General features: G+C 37.1%; 1 protein-coding gene across 1 annotated transcript in view; it reads left to right on the forward strand.

The window, feature by feature from the left end:
- The window catches only part of ROBO1 (roundabout guidance receptor 1), a 606,013-nt gene that overhangs the window by 537,257 nt on the left and 51,904 nt on the right, over nucleotides 1-16,852 (forward strand). Inside the window, exons 9-15 of the mRNA XM_042809975.1 lie at nucleotides 2,603-2,727; nucleotides 4,431-4,602; nucleotides 6,781-6,986; nucleotides 11,672-11,753; nucleotides 11,923-12,091; nucleotides 12,192-12,358; nucleotides 15,974-16,095. Of these exons, the coding sequence (XP_042665909.1) occupies nucleotides 2,603-2,727; nucleotides 4,431-4,602; nucleotides 6,781-6,986; nucleotides 11,672-11,753; nucleotides 11,923-12,091; nucleotides 12,192-12,358; nucleotides 15,974-16,095 (1,043 nt within the window). The remainder of the gene's footprint in view (nucleotides 1-2,602; nucleotides 2,728-4,430; nucleotides 4,603-6,780; nucleotides 6,987-11,671; nucleotides 11,754-11,922; nucleotides 12,092-12,191; nucleotides 12,359-15,973; nucleotides 16,096-16,852) is intronic.

The following is a 16,852-nucleotide window of genomic DNA, read 5'->3' on the forward strand; positions in this document are numbered from 1 at the left end:
CCATGTCCTTCAACCAATCAACTCCCATCTTTTACTTGTTATTGACAAGAAACATCGCACAGAATAAATTCTGCATGAAGTATGGGTAACTTAATGACAAAGAGAAAGGTAATGGGTTGCTAACTTTTCTGTTTGTATGTGATATGGTGATTCCAGTCATAATGTCTTCTGTCGTCAGTGCCTGCATTAGTTGAACTTGTGTTCTACAAAAGAAAATTACTTTTATTTGAAAGGTCTCAAAGATAGAAATATTTTCCTTACGTGGATTATTAACTCATCATCTTTTATAGTACATTCATAACAAGTCACTTGTTTGTGTGACCCAAGGTGTGAAAGCAAACTGAATTTAAAAAAAAATTCTGTTGAAATTGCTTCCAGTGCAGGAAAAACAATGAGGAGAATTTATGAAAGTTTCATTTAACCCTCTCTTAATTCTTCAGAAACTGAAGTGAATAGGATTTCCATTATTTACTTTAACAGGAATAGATTTAGAAGACTACAGATATGCATAGTATGCATAAATATTTTGAATAATATGCATGTGAAATGCATATTTAGAGTAATACATAGAGGCATATACTAATTCGTATTTCATAAATTCTACCATGGTTACCTGGGAAACTACATTTTCCATCTTTTTTGTTTGTTTGTTTTCAGTAGTCCTTGAACAATAATCTTCAGGTACTGTAATCACAGGCTTTCAGCTATTTCTCCAGTGATGACAGCTGTTTGTATGTGCATACAACTGTATTTATTCTCAAGTTCAGCACAGTCTTCAACCTGATAAATCATATGCACTAGCACAGAACTGAGAAACTTTTGGTTCTGTTCTGAGTGGTATTGTGTCACAAACGAGTACAGAACCAGACAAACCTTTATTTAACTGTATGCTAAATTTATTCTTGTTATTAGAATTCCAACAGCATAATGAAGGTGCTTCACCCTCATCTCCATTTTCTCAATCACACCTTACAACCCACTGGTAAACCCCCAACAGCTTCACTTTCCATTCTAAATTAAACATGCTATCATGTCAGAATCTTCCCATATCACCCTCCAAGACATTGACTGAATGTTTCAGAGCTAAATGTTTTGAAGTTTGCTAGTTGTTGTAGTTCAATTACACCTTAACATGATGTAGTTTGTTATCTAAGATAAACCTGGGAAAAGCAGCATTTACATCTAAATGTAAATACAAGTATGTCAAGCATTAAAAGTTCCCTCAAATCAAGAGAGTGATAGGAACAGTATAGTCTACGTTGAACTCTGTAGAGAGAAGAGACACAGGCAAAGAGGAGCAGATAACTGCAAGTATTGGCCCACTTGAACAGTGAAAGCAATTTTTTTAGAAAGAATTTTATGAGTGAATACTGAATGAATTCAGTAACAGTAGAAGTCTCAGTTACTTGATTTTAATTAAACACATTGAGCATCTTCAAAAGACATAATTTGCACCCCTTCTGAAGAAAAGCTTTTAAATACAAAGATGTCTTAAAGGAAAAATAAAAACAGTCAGGTTATTAAAGTCAAATTCAAAGTATCTGCATTATTCTCAACCCAAACAAGAGAGGGAGATTAATTGGGTTTGGACAGATGATCAGAAGGCATTGGAACTGAATAGACACTAAGTAAACGGACTTTCATTTAGTGCACATTATTAAAGGAGTGAGAGTGAACAGCCTAAAACAAAGCTGGATTTATTCTCCTGTGCTAGACCCAACAATGTAACTAATGCTGTCAACTATACCAATTTTTTTCAAGGTGACTGACATAATTTTTTGACATTCTATTTACTACTGGATGAAGTGGTTGTTGAAGTCTGTATAAATCAGTTTGAACAATGCTGGCACTATTTATAATGTTAGGCTGAGCAGATGTTTCAAATTTGCCTTCATTTGCATATATATTTTGTTTGAACATGCCCATGCCTATGTAAATGAGGAAAACATGCAGTTCTGCTGTTGCCTTAAATTCATTCCTCTTCAGTAATTGAATTGAAGATTTTTAAAATGCTTATCATTTGTTAAATAGTATTTCAAGGGCTTTTGAGTTAAGCTGAAAAAATTTTGAGACCTCAACTGCGTCAGAAGTCTCTTACATAAACAATGAAAGGCTTTTTCTCTCATAAATCGATGATGACTTTCGCACATGTAAACCTGAATTCATAATTACTAAACAGGGTTTATTACAGCCCTTAACAAAATGTGGGCTGTGGGCTAGCCAGTTGTTCAGATATTTCTCAGATGTGACTTCTGGCCTTTCCCTTCTCTTAGAAACCAGATTCTAATTGATATAGGTGTTGCTGTGGGAGTTATCTCACTAAGTCTGTGGGACTTAATTTCTTGTACTGCTGGCCACTAGTAATAATCAAATGGTGTGCAGCCAGAATTCAGAAACAGCAAAGGCAGTCTGAGTGCTGATGAAGCTGTGACTGTTAGAGGTTGATGAGTCTTGGTCCTGTCTCTCCATGTTGAAGACACTTGAATGCTGTAGTACACACCATTTAAAGTCAGAAGTACAATCATGGCTTTCACATAAGCTAGCTTCAGTCTTCTGACTGTAGTGTAGTTATTTTTTTTTTAATGATGTTTTCTTTTTTCAGAGCCTCCACAGTTTGTCGTAAAGCCTCGTGATCAGGTAGCTGCATTGGGAAGAACAGTGACTTTCCAGTGTGAAGCAACTGGGAACCCTCAGCCAGCCATCTTTTGGCGGAGGGAGGGGAGTCAGGTAAAGCAGACCTCCTGCTCATTCTTTCTGGCAGTTTCTTGAAGGGATATTATGCAAGTGAAAAAATGCTTAAATTCTTATATTTAGGTTGTGGAAAATAGCTCCAGAGCCTGGAGATGTTTGATATTTCTTCTCTACTTCTAAGGCACATGCTAATGTGCCTAATGCTACGTGATGTCAACTTTTCTATAAAGAATATCTGGGTTTTGTTTAGTCTCCAGTTTTCTCCATAAATGTAAGAATAAATTCATGAAGCAAGTAGAAATATTCCATGAAATAGAAATACATACCAGGAAGAAATTTCAAGAGACAAAAAGATTACTAATGCCAAAGTTTGCTTTAACTCCCATATACACCTACATTTTCAGAAAATTTGGCTTATTATGGTGCAGATATTAGTTTGCCAGATACATATTTCAATCTGGTAAATAAATGGTTTGCTTTATCTTAATCATTACCTGAATAGGACAACAACTTGGAACTAAGGAGATCTGTTTTTCCAGAGTCCATTGGCTCACAGGTCTCACCTGAAGAGATCACTTTTTCTCCCAGCTTCCTTATTTGAATGTGAGGGAAAAATGATTTTCAGTTTCTTTGTAAAGAATCTTGAAAGCCATTGAATGAAATGAAATATAATGTATAGCAAAAGAATCACAGTTTTTTGATTTAAGAAGGAATGTGATGCAAAATATTCTTTTTTTGAATGTGTCTCTTTAAATGTGTAAGTACAAAGCTAGTAAGCAAATTCAGAGGATAATCTCTAATTATATAAGTGTGCTGGTACTATTTACATTTTTGTATGACCTAGATTTCTTTGCAAACAGTTGTTTAGTACATAATTTTTTTTTACTTAATTTTCACTGCTTTGAGTGGTGACCACTTTTAGTGAATGGAGGAAATGGAGAAGGAGGTCAGTAGACTGGGGTTTGCTAATAATAAGGTAGATTAATGATAAAGTTTAGTGCACCTTTCTTTCAGACGATTTTTGGAAATTCAAAATAAAGTTAAGCAAGGGAGATGAGAAGTAGCCTTGTTCAGCCAAAGGTATAAATTTTAAACCAATATTTGATTTAACAGACTTACTGTTTTGTTTGCAGTTTGATTTCAGACCATTGTTGGTAAAATACCATGCTCTTCATACCAAAACTATCCATCTAACTAGAAACTGGCTTAAGATTAAATTATGTATTACAAGGTTTGTTATGGAATATAGACACTATGATTACAGAAACCCAAGCAGCATCTCTTTTTTAAAAAAAAAACAAACTGTTCCATTCTTTGGAAGTTGAAAGCTATAATCCAAATAAGTAAACAAGTATTTGCATTTGAAATGCAATAAATGGAATATCCTCGTTGAAACTCTAAAAAAGATGTTGAAGCAAATTTTTTAGGCTTGCCACAGTTGCTTGCACCATCGTGGCACCTGTACATACTAAGTCTTTGCTAGTGCCTATTAAAGTTTGTGTAAAGCCCAGCACTGACTACAGAGATTATTAGAGGAATCCCAAAAGACATACAAATATGCATCTATTTTATCACCAAAAAATCTTATAAAAGCTATTCTTGTTGTGTATAGTCACACTTAAGATATGAAGAGCAAAATGTTTTATGTATAATATGATTATTTATGTATATTTAAGATTATTGATGTTTGAATTTATTTAACACTTCCTTTTTAACTCTTTTTCCTAAACATCTTCTAGAATCTGCTTTTTTCATACCAGCCCCCTCAGTCATCCAGCCGATTTTCAGTTTCACAGACAGGAGACCTCACCATCACCAACGTGCAGAGATCTGATGTTGGATACTACATCTGCCAGACTTTAAACGTTGCAGGAAGCATCATAACAAAAGCCTACTTGGAAGTTACTGATGGTAATGATACCTCTTTTTTTTTATTTTTTTTTTTTTTTTTTTCTCTTTTCCAAGTTTTTATTTTTATTTAAATATATCAGTGAGAGGATGTGACACTATTTTAGTATCTGGTTTACATAAACACATATTGCATGCATTTTTTGTTTGAGCCTAAAAATCCTGTTTGGGGTATCTCTGTCATGACTTTAAATTTTGGATATTGTGTTTTTCCATTTTGTTGTGTAACAGCATATTTTATTTAATAAATATATTTCAGAGTATGGATTTTTGTCAGTTAATTTATCTTGCCTTTTTTAAAAAAAAAAATCTTTCCCCAGTCAGGTTTGGCTTATTTTCGGATTTCTGTTGCCTAGCTCTTTAGCCCTTACTACTCCATGTCTCTTCACTTAGTATCTCCATTTATTTCACTTTTTTCCTTGTTCTAGTAAAGAAACAAATTCAATCTGAATTGGGGTCAGTAGAGCAACATACAAATGCGTATTATCGTGCATTTCTTTATAGGGGGAGTTGGAACAAAAATTAAGATGAAAAAGCTGCAGTGAACATTACTGCAAGTGTTAAATTTAGCTGTAGAATGCAGATCAGTCAGCAAGGTGGCTACTGGAAGTAGAAAAAGAGAGGCAAAGATACTGTGACATTGATGTAGGTCAATAATGAACAGCAGCATATCCATATCATTTCTGGTGTGCATTTTTTAGTACATTTTTGACATTTGGCATTATATTAACATCCTACCATGGATGATTATTACTAGCCACTTTGTGAACTACTTATTTAGCATTAAATAGTATTAATAGTAAACCAAAGCATAAGTCCAAAGAAAAAACCTGTTGCTCAGAAAATTATTTGAAAAATTATATGCAGACTTCATGTACAGCCTCCTAGTATTTGAATCTACAAAGCTTTATAGAAACTTGTCAAAGTTAGATAGAAACTATGTGAGCTTAGTTTGGCTGACTCTGATGAGAAAGACAATAATGGCTTCACAGTGCCTTGCAGTGCATTACAACAGGTTGGGACAAGAAGTAAAAGGTAAGTTAAGCAATTAAAAATGTCAAGTGTCATTTGAACATGCAAATGAAATAACAGGAATTGGAACTTAGCCAAAAAAAGAAACAGTGCCAACACCCCGTATGAAAATAACCTAGAACTATTTGATGTTCCCAAATTCAGAATTTCAGGTTTATATTTCAGCAACCAAACTAGCTTTTAAGTTACGCCAACCCCCAATGCCACTGCTAGACAGTTATGTCATTTAAAGTTAGGCTACTTTTGAATCAACAGCCCCTGTCATGTTGAATTGAACAGGTAAGAGGGGGTCACTCAATAAAACAGGTTTTACTTCTTTTCTTGATTATCCATTGAATAATGGGGGGAAAAAAAAAAGGTCATTCCTGTTTCAATGAATACTGAGATTACTTTATTGATACCTTTCTTTGCATAGTTATTAAATAACATATCCAGACCATTTCATTTCCATTGTGTGCAAGATGCACTAAAACTATTGCAAACACGCTGTGGGTTTCTCCTTATGGTTTTGAGCTAGTATTGCAGATGAAGTTGTAATAGAACTGGAAATCTGAAACTACTGAAAAATACTTCTTAGCAGAAAAGTTTTGATGTAGTACTTTTGTTAGCTTTGTGTTTAGTGTACTGGAAGGCATCTCCCAGTTAGGAAACAGCACAAAGATAAGTTGATGGTTCACAGTATTGAGGAAAAAAAAAAATCCTAGGTATTTGCCAGTTTGTTCCATGTCTGCCTACTTCTTTCATCTCTATCATTGAATCTTGGAAGTATGAATTCTGTTGTACAGGTGTGCTGCATGGTAAAAAAAATAAAAAAATAAAAAATGAACAAGGTGAAAACTGCATTCCAAAAATTTGGGAAATCCTTTCTCATTTTGTTATCACTTTACAAAGGTACTGCAATTACAGAATGCCTATGTAATATGTAATTCTTCTTTCCCTTCTGAAATTAATGTCTTGTGTATCATTATAAATTCTGTAGCTGTGCATCATTATGATGCACTATGCCCTGAATAATGCATGCCTCCAACTTTAATTACTTGTTTAATTATCTTTAGTTTGTTTCAAAGCCTCAAGCAACTGCTGTTGCTTAGATGATTAGAAAATTGCTTCCAGTCGCAGAAATCTATTTCCTGTTGTTTCTTCTGGCAGTGATTGCAGACCGGCCTCCCCCTGTCATTCGACAGGGTCCTGTGAATCAGACTGTAGCTGTAGACGGTATTTTAGTACTAAACTGTGTGGCCACAGGCACTTTAACACCCACTATCCTCTGGAAAAAGGATGGGACCCTGATCTCTACCCAGGACTCTCGCATCAAGCAGTTGGAGACAGGAGCATTACAGATCCGATATGCCAAGGTAGCTTGAACTGGTAAACCCTCTTTTGTGTAGAGTTTTGTTATTATCTGTTTTTTCTCTTCAGGTTACTTTTCATTATGGAAATACTACATTTAAAATTAATGAAATATTCAGTAATGGTATTAAAGTATTTGATATTTCATGTTTTCAGATGGTTCATTCTTTAAGCTTTACACCATGGCTTGTATAGCCTAGGGCCTATTATTTTAAGTGGAAAAATGCTTTTAAGTAATAAGGGAATTATTTGTTACTGAAAACATGAAGGAAGAAGTAAAACTTGTATTTCAGTAAGATGAATGCTTATATTATTTGGATTTCATCACCAACAGATGAAAATGATCTAATTATTTCAAATGTTTATGAAAAAAGCCTCTGCTTAAGCATGCTGTACTTATAGAGTATGTTCACAGTTTTTTCAATATGACTTTTCCAATCAAAACATATTTACTTGATAAACATAGTATAGCCCTGGCTTAAAATGGTTAATGCCTGTCACATACATGGCTTCGTAGGGAATTCTAGCAAGTTCCTGATCTTCCTGGTCAGTATTGCTGGTCATGCCTAGTGAAATGGAAAATACTTTAAAATGCTTTAAGTTTTTGCCTACTAATTGTTATCTTCCATGTGATTTAAAATGTATTAATTCTTAAAATTAGGCCAAATACATGGCTTTATTATGTTTGCTAGACTTGTTCTGTTACCAATTACAAGTTACAGTGGTTGAGAGCAGGGTTGGTCTCTTCTCACTGGTGACAGGTGACAGGACAAGGGGAAATGACCTCAAGTTGCACCAGGGTAAGTTTAGGTTAGGTATCACAAAAAATAAAGGGTTGTTAAGCACTAGAATAGGCTCCCTGGGGAGGTGGTTGAGTCACCATCCCTGAATGTGTTTAAAAACCTTCTGGATATGGTGCTGAGGGACGTGATTTAGAAGAGGATTGTTAGAGTTAGGGTAGTACGGTTAGGTCATGGTTAGACTTGATGATCTTGAAGGTCTTTTCCAATCTGAGCAATTCTATGAAGGGATCCAGAGCAGCAGTGAATCTGTAGCAATGCTGCCTTATGCTGTCTTCAGTTGTTTCTTGCACTGCCTTCTTGGTATAATGCATAGTGTTGAGGATGTTCAATAAATGAAATTTTAAATTTTAAGACAATTATCAAATTTATATCCATTATACCCTTTCTGTAACAAGAAAGGCCAAATATTATTCCATGTCTTCTGAACAGTGTTCTTTGATTTTCCAGAGAAGGCCCCTGCAAAGCACTTGGCTTGTCAGACCCTTGGTAAATGTTAGCCCAGAAATTAAACCAAGAGTTATTGTTGCCTGACAGTGTAGAGCAGTATCTTGTGAGCAGTTATCCTACGAAGGTGGCATTCTCTTTCTGAGTCTTCAATAATTAAAATGCTACTGTTTAATTAATCTCTACTTTCCCTCAGAAGTCATCATTAGGAAGAGTATTCTCAGTGCATGCGGCATGCAAACATCATCCAATCTTTTATTCTCTATGGCTAAGTGTCTAGAGCCTCATTGTTACAGAAAACTCTTAACTTGATGTTAGAGAACAATTGTTTCTATTTCTTTTTGAAGACAAATATGAGTGTGATCTGAGATTTCACCTGAATGAGTAAATGAAAAGGACATAGCAACAGAAAGGATTTATTATTTTAACATCCTATTACCAGAAATATCTCTCTATGAAGTATGAAGTTATAAACCTATAAATGGGTGCTGCTGTTCCTGCTCTGTGCAGTGGGCTCCATGCTAGGGTGCTGGCTGCTCTTCTGCATCTGCTCTGTCAGAGCCACAGGTGCATGTTGGGCAATGCGGGGCTGCTTCGTGGGAGCTGCAGGTGCATGTTGGGCAGTGTGGGACTGCCCAGGCCCCACAGTTAGCTGATGTTGCTGCCAACATGGCCATGGCAAAACACTGGCTGAAATAATGCAGGGCAGCCCCAGCGTCCAGCAGCTCGGATTCCTGTGGGGGCTGGGGAAATGCCTGCCACACTGAGCGAGGTATAAAAGTCGGTGCCTTGAAGGGCAGAGTGTTGAAAGCCAGAAGATCTGAAGCAGCACTCGAGATGGGGCTGCTACTCGGTGGCAGCAGGGAGGGGGCCAGAGGCTGGCACTTTTCCCTCTTTGGTGCAGCAGCAGGCTCTGTTGGAGTTGCTGCATTGCCTATTTGAGCTTGGGTAGGATCTTTCTTCAATTGTTTGGCTGGAGGAGGCCCCATGGGTGGCACTGTCTGTGTGCCTGCTGTCAGTAGGCTCTTTGGCCCAGCAGCCGTTCCCTCCATGAGCTGGACATCTGGGCTGCTCCTTGGGGGCCCCTTGTTCAGTTCTTCCTGTGAGTTGGGTGCAGCCACAGCTCTTCTCTTTTGGGCAATTTTGCGCTTGCAGAATTGCAGCAGCTCTGGGTGATCTTTCCTGAAGAATGCGTTGTAGTAGCAAAGTAACTGAAAATACAAAGAGAAGAGCTGTGATCAGTTTGGGACTGAAAGACAGCGAGGTACAGAAACTTCAACTTGTAATGGATAAAGACATGGGTATTAAAATATCAATAAGTTTAAACTTACAGCTTAGGCTGACTAAAGCAAAATATGTTGAAGTAACAGACTCTTCATACCCTCATTTATTTATCTTTCTGTTCCATGTGCTCAGACTCACTGGATAAAACCCAAATATATTTTTCCCACTTTTCTAGTACTCAGTAATGCTACCTCTAAAATTCCTGCAAACAGCCAGAGGAAGAAATTAGGATCAGAACGTTTACTGTCATCCCCATCTCCTCTGTTACTGAGGCTTATTTTATTGTAACCTCCATCTCTTCTACCAGAATATTATAAGAGTTGGTTGACGTGTGAAGGAACTGATGTACCTTCCTCTGAGCCACAAATGCCTCTTCCTCTGCCAGGAACTCAGGAAGCCATGGAGATCTTTTGGAGTCACGCTGCATTTTTGTGAATCCATACATATTAAGTTGACGAGTAAAGCTTTTCATGCTTTCTGTCCCAAACACTCTCAAAGATCCTTTCTTTCCCAAAACTTCAATCTGAAACATTTCTTGGTCAATTATAATGCAGTTTCCAATCTCACCCCACCAAATGCTCTTAAATTGGTGGCTTTCAACCAGTATCCAGAGTTTCTCAGGAAAAGTAGAGGCTGTGGAGATAATGGTGCCTCTGCATGTGCTCTCCTCGTCAGAAGTATGAGGTGTATATATGATTTCCTCCTGATGAGGGTAAGTTATCGCATCCTTTTCATCCATTTTTTGATGCCCAGGCTGTTCCTTTTTCCTGACCCAGATGACCAGGAGAGCCTGGGGACACAGCTGGACCCTCTGGATCCGAATTGTCTGCAGAAATTCCTAATGCAGACAGCTCACTTTCGATGCCTACTGTCTCAGTCTGACTGTGGTTTGCGCTCGCAGTCAGTTCTGCAGGGAGCTGCTCTTTGCCCTGCCAGCTAGCAAGTGAAATCCCAAGAACTGTTGAAGGGTTCCAGGGGGAGAGGCTCAAACGTCACCATGGTGCCCATGTGTCATCACAGTGACATCACTGTGCAGTGCTTATGGGCCCATCTGGTGCAGCAGCCAGAGCAGGCATTGCTGACCTGCCCTTGTTGCTGGTCCTGCACAGAGCCATGGGTATTTTCACTTGAGTCAAAGAGCAAATAAAACTGTACTTGAAAAGGATCACTCCTTGTCCAGACCTTGCTTTCCCTTCCATGTTTGGTCCCCTGAATCTCCCTTCTGGTGTCCCTTTTGTTCTTCAAATGAGAGTGGAAATCACCTTTAAGAGAAGAAAACAGCAATCTCTTCCCATTCTGTCACAATTTCTAGCAAATGCTCTTTTATTTCAATTGCACAGCTTCTGCAAGGGAGTAGCTGTGTGCACAGGCAATGCTCTGCCATGTCACCAGTCTCCGAGAAGCTGCTCTATAGGTCCAGTAGAAAAAGACACAAAGTACATTTTGCTGATCACATAAACAGGAGTTGTATAACACCTCGTTTCTTTTGTTTGGCTTCTGTGTTTTTATTTGATGATTTTAGAAATTTAGAAAGCAGTCTCACAAAGTCAGTGATCTTCTTGAAAGCCATCTAAATTATGGTCCTCTCTACGGAATTAAGTGCCAAATAAGGCATCATTCAGAACTAAATGAGAATAACATATGAAGATATTTTTGGGCGGGAGTCTGCCTTAGAGTGAAATTTATACACAAAGAAACCAATAGATACAAGGCCTTGTGAAACATTTAAGCTTTGTTTTAAGAACAGCATTCTCTACAGTTCTTCAGTCCAGACAAGTCCCATAGCAGTATTTAGGCAGAAGATTGTATGGGAATCTTATCATCTAAGTTCCTTTTCAATTTGTTTCTTAAGAACTCTACAGAGTAAGGAATAAGTGCTACAAGACTTGGCCTTCAGCATGCTGATTTCAGAATGGGCAGTGTTAAACAAGGATATGCAACATTTCCCCTTTTTTAAAGAATACTCAGAAGCATACCCCTTTTCATTTTGTAGCACATAAAATTATTCCTTCTAATGTAAGAAGCTTGTCGTTCAATGTTTTCTTCAGATTAAAAGATTTATTCATATTCATAGAGAAATGTACAGAGGTATAATTACTTTTCTAGCCCACTGAGTGCCTGATTGTTTCAAATATTTATTCTTCTCTTTTCCTACTCAGCTGGGTGACACTGGTCGGTACACCTGCGTTGCTTCAACCCCAAGTGGCGAAGCTACATGGAGTGCTTACATAGAGGTCCAAGGTAAACCAATTATGTTCTCTGCATGGAGAAAATGCATAAAAGAAAGTCAAAAATTGAAATGCAGTAATTATCTGACTCTGTCATAAATTGCCAGTGCAGATGTGAATAGCATTTAGCTTACAGCTGCTTGCTGTCTATCTGTGCTCAGTATTTCTCTCTCCTTTGTTAGAATTTGGAGTCCCAGTGCAGCCACCAAGACCGACTGACCCAAACTTGATTCCTAGTGCTCCATCAAAACCCGAGGTTACAGATGTCAGCAGAAATACAGTAACATTGTCATGGCAACCTAATTTGAATTCAGGTGCAACGCCAACCTCTTACATAATTGAGGCCTTCAGGTATATGTGTCTCTTGTGATCTTGCTGTACTTAAGTTTGTATATAATATATTGTTAAAGAAGCATATGCTAACCTGTTGTTGTGTGTGTTTTATCCTTAGTCATGCATCTGGTAGCAGCTGGCAAACTGTAGCTGAAAATGTGAAAACAGAGAGTTTTGCAGTTAAGGGGCTAAAGCCTAGTGCAATTTATCTATTCCTTGTGAGGGCAGCTAATGCGTATGGATTAAGTGACCCAAGCCAAATATCTGATCCAGTGAAAACTCAAGGTAAGCTTTTGGTATTGAACATTTTAGGTGTCCTCAGTCACTGCTACAAATTGACTGAGAAATACTAGATGCAGACATTTTGCTATCTTTTGACTATCTGTGCTGACTGTGATACATGCTAGGTACTGAAATACATTGTTTAAACTTGCGTTTCCCTATAACATAAACTCTAAAAGCTGCTTGGAGAGCATATTGTGCTGACTAAGGGAGCCATATTATCTCTTATCCAAAGATAGTTACGTCTTACAGAATAGCTCTTGTTAGCAACAAAAGTGATCTCTGATTTTTGAAGCTATCACACAAATCCTTAAATTCTATGAAAATGTTACTGTGTCCAGTGAACCAAATGAAGCTTAGAACTTAGAAACAGTATATGATCTAATTTGGCTTCTGCAGAATTAGGAAAGAAAGAAATTTAAAATTTGAAGGAACTGGGCATTGTGAGCCAGGAAGGAAGAACTTTCAGCGGTATGTTGAAAGCATTGCAGTAGTACTGCTGTTGAAAACAGTAGGGAAGAGAGACAATGCTTACAGGTAGCCAAGTGAAAGACAGAACTGGGTAGTAGCTTCTGAAGAAGTCACCTGCTGACTGAAGCTACAGCTGAAGTGCAGCTGTGGACTGAATCTATCTATGCAAAATTTTAAATAAATTCACATTCAGTGTAGAAAATAAATGTATTTAAGGTAGTGTTCAGGAAATAATTCTGTGCAAGTTCAAGCAGAGAGAGCTGGAGCTGTTCAGCCTGGAGAAAGGGTCCAAAGAGACCTGAGAACAGCCTTTCAGTATCTTCAGAGGGGCTATAAAAAGAAGGGGCTAGACACTTTAGTGGGATTTGTTGTGATAGAACAAAGGGAGATAGTTTCAAACTAGAACAGAGGACATTTAGTAAAAATTTTATTATAATAACAGTAGTGAAGCACTGGCACAGGTTGCCCAGAGAAATGTTGGATGTCCCATCCCAGGGGCAGGCTGGACAGGGCTCTGAGCAACCTGGCCTAGCTGTTGGTGTCCACATTCATTGCAGAAGAGTTGGACTAGATGACCTTTAAATGTCCCTTCCAACTTGAATGGTTCTGTGATGATTCTATGAATTTTGCAGCCTGAATTGTTCCAGTGCAAATATTTTCATTCTTAAATAGGAAAAAAAAAGAATTTATTCTTTTTCAAAGAAAAAGTAACAAAAGTCATCTTCCTTTTTTTTTTTTTTTTTTTTCCTGCTTTAGTAGAGAATTTGATCCACTGGCTTATTAAGATGCTTGTGCTGTATGTTTATTTTTTTCTTTGCAGGAGTAAGCACACTTGTTTTTGGAAGGAAGTTCCTTAAAGGAAACAAAAAATCTTCATTTAGGAACTTTTCATTTGTTCTGGAGTTGGTCTGAAAGCAAATTTTTCTCCCATGGAGAGTGGGCAGTTTCATAATCCCACTGTTAGTTATTATGCATTTCTGCTTGGTAACAATTTCAGTGGATGGATAGGCAGTGTAGTTATAACTGCATAGAAGATAAGAATTACACAGGTTCCTAGGTGTGCCTCAAAGAACAGCATGTGTTACTGTGCAGGCAGGTGGGATGCAGTGTTCTATACAGGTCAGCTTTTTATGCAGTGTCGCATTCCACAAGTTTTCAATTTGAGCCAGTAAATTAATTCAAAAATCTCCCAGTTAACTTCTGTTCATAGAAATTTATTGCCTTGTGTTAAATTCATGTCCAGATCAGGAATCTCACTTATCTCAGTCTTTAGACCTGACCAACATTAAAAAATGCTGAAGTGTTCTCACTCACAGTCCCTGTATTGGAAACTTCAGAGACTAACCAAGATAACATAGAATAGATGATGTATGTAGTTCTGTAGCACAGAATTGCAAATTGCTGAGTCTAGTAATAGTTTTAGTCATATTATTAATGACTCGCCTTTTATAACTAGTAGTGAAAATATCACTAATTACTGAACTGACTTTTCTGTAGCATTCCAAGCAAGTTGATATTTAGGCAACTCTCCAAGTAGAATTTTCTATCATTAATGCTTTCAAAGCATTAAAGAAATCATGCTCTGTTAAATGTTAGGCAGAACATAATAGATATAGCAGTAATATCGTGATGTTTCTTTGTTTTGTTTTGTTTTGTTTTGCATGCAACCAGCATTCCTTTCTAAGAGGCTAGTTTTGTCATTTACTGATTGCATGGTAATCTCAATTTGCTTTATTAACTTCAGAGAGATCTCATTGTTTTGCAGATATTTGAGGCAGCTGTGTGACAAGACTGCAAAGTGACATAAGTTTTATATGCCAAAATGGGAACTGTATTTTTGAGAAGTTGTCCTCACACTGATATTTTTTTAATGCAGCCTCACAAAATTTTTAATATTGTTTTGACAAGACTGAAAACTTAGTGTATAACTACCGTGCAGAAAGGATGCTTTTCATCTTTTTCATTTAATTGTAACAAGTACCTTTAAAATCAGCATCTAAAAAAACCTCAACTTTTAGGATACCTGCAAGGACTTACTGCAGTAGTTGTAATAGATATATACACAGTTTCTATTTAGTCTCTCTTTTGCCTGTCTTGTGAGCAGACAGGTATTTACCAAGGTCTTCAGAGAACAGAATCCTTGAAGGTTTTCTAATCTTGTCTAATCACTAGAGGAGATCAGACAGGGAAAGTAGTAGACTAGAGTAAAGTTTATGTAATGCATTACTCTGTATCTGGAGTTGTATTAGGAAAAGAAAAATCAGTCTAAGTAAATTCACTGAATTCCCTAGTCTGTGATTTTAACTGCGGTCAGCATGGTATTTCCTAAAATGAAGCGATCAAAGGGAAACATATGAAATCAGTATAGAGACTGTGTTCCTCTATTGTCTGTAGTACATGTATATTTGAGACACTCTGTTAGTCACTGCCCTATAAATTTTATATATGTCTAGGACAGTCATTAAATTTCAGCTAAGTATTCTTTTCAAAGGCACTGCATGCAGAAGTGTGTTTCCATTGTCCTGCTGCCTATTTTGAGAGGAAATTGTCCCTTCATGTGTATGGCCAATTCTTTTAGCTGACTAAATGTCAGTAAAGCAAGACAACACTCAGCTGTGCTCTACCTTCTGTTTACAGAAGTCACCTCCTATCAGAGTGCAACTTCAGCTATGTGACTTGCTTTTAGTTTCTACAGTTTTTGTTTCTTTTGTAATTAAATAATAAGTTTGCCAATTAATTTACCCGAAGGCAAAGCATTCACAATATAGCCCTTTCATATAGTTTTTGTGGTCTCTGTTGGAATGTGGAGTGGGCAATAGAAAATTTTCTCCTTCTGGCAGGAAAGAATAAAGAGATGCTGCTGTAGTCATTTTCCAAAGATCTCCCTGAATGTGGTTCTTTCTTTTTATCTATCATTTCCCTCCTGTTTCTTCATCCTATTTTTGTCAAAGAAAGTGCAGTACATTTATTTGATACCATTAACTCAGGAAAAGACTTTCTGTAGATTTTTCATACATTTCTGGAAAGTACCTAAGATAAACTTAATTGTTGAAAATGTCCTATGTTTTACGATATATTTATTTGTATTTATACATACTTATTTTAACAATTACATGTTTGTGAGAATTGAATCTTAAATTATTACAGATGTTCCACCAACAAGTCAAGGTGTGGATCACAAGCAGGTGCAGAGAGAGCTAGGTGATGTCGTACTACATCTGCACAACCCTACTATCCTTTCTTCCTCCTCGATTGAAGTTCATTGGACAGTAAGTATAAATCGTCATCATGAAGGTAGTTACATGCATTGCTGAAGTGTGCTGTTTGACCACTGTGAAGTCACTCTTCAAGAAGCTGCATAGTTTTTAAAAAGCTGGCAATGTTTTCTTTGGAATAAGCTCTACTGGGGCTTTGTTTTCATACTTCATTGAACTTTGTGACATTATCATATTTCTTGTCCCCACGGAGAATATTGCTTATAATATGGTGATAGTTCCCAATATATCCTCCTGGATACTAAAGAATTGATCTTAAGCTTTCTTAAGTTAAATCATTTGAAGCTTTTGCACTGCTTTCAGTAGAAAGTGTATTTAGTCCCCTAATGAGATAATATGGGTAATTCCCCATCTGTCAGATACCAGTGGAGGGAAATACTGCATAGTTATCTTTGAAAGTGTTTCTTCCATCCTGTTTATGTACTGAGAAACACACCCAAACCAAAATAGCCTCATCTGAATATACTATTCTTCCCACGGTGCTATGAATGCATGCAGTACAAGTAGAAGAGACATAAATAACAATTCAGAGGTGTTCTATTGGTGTTGTTCTGATGGGAGGAAAAAGGAAGTTGGTTGTGTGAAGAGTATAACAGGGAAATGGGAGAGTGAGAAAACAATATTGTAGAAGCAAGGGAAAGGATAACATACATGAAAAATATTCATGAAACTTTGGAGCCACAGTGAAGGAAAAATTATAAATGTCTTGCTATGGGAGACATTTGGTGATCAAAAGGTAGAAATGAAGAGA

The sequence above is a fragment of the Centrocercus urophasianus genome, unplaced genomic scaffold (genome assembly GCF_019232065.1).
Source record: "Centrocercus urophasianus isolate 14NV4802_14NV808 unplaced genomic scaffold, USGS_Curo_1.0 seq_12, whole genome shotgun sequence".
In the NCBI taxonomy this organism is placed as follows: Eukaryota; Metazoa; Chordata; class Aves; order Galliformes; family Phasianidae; genus Centrocercus; species Centrocercus urophasianus.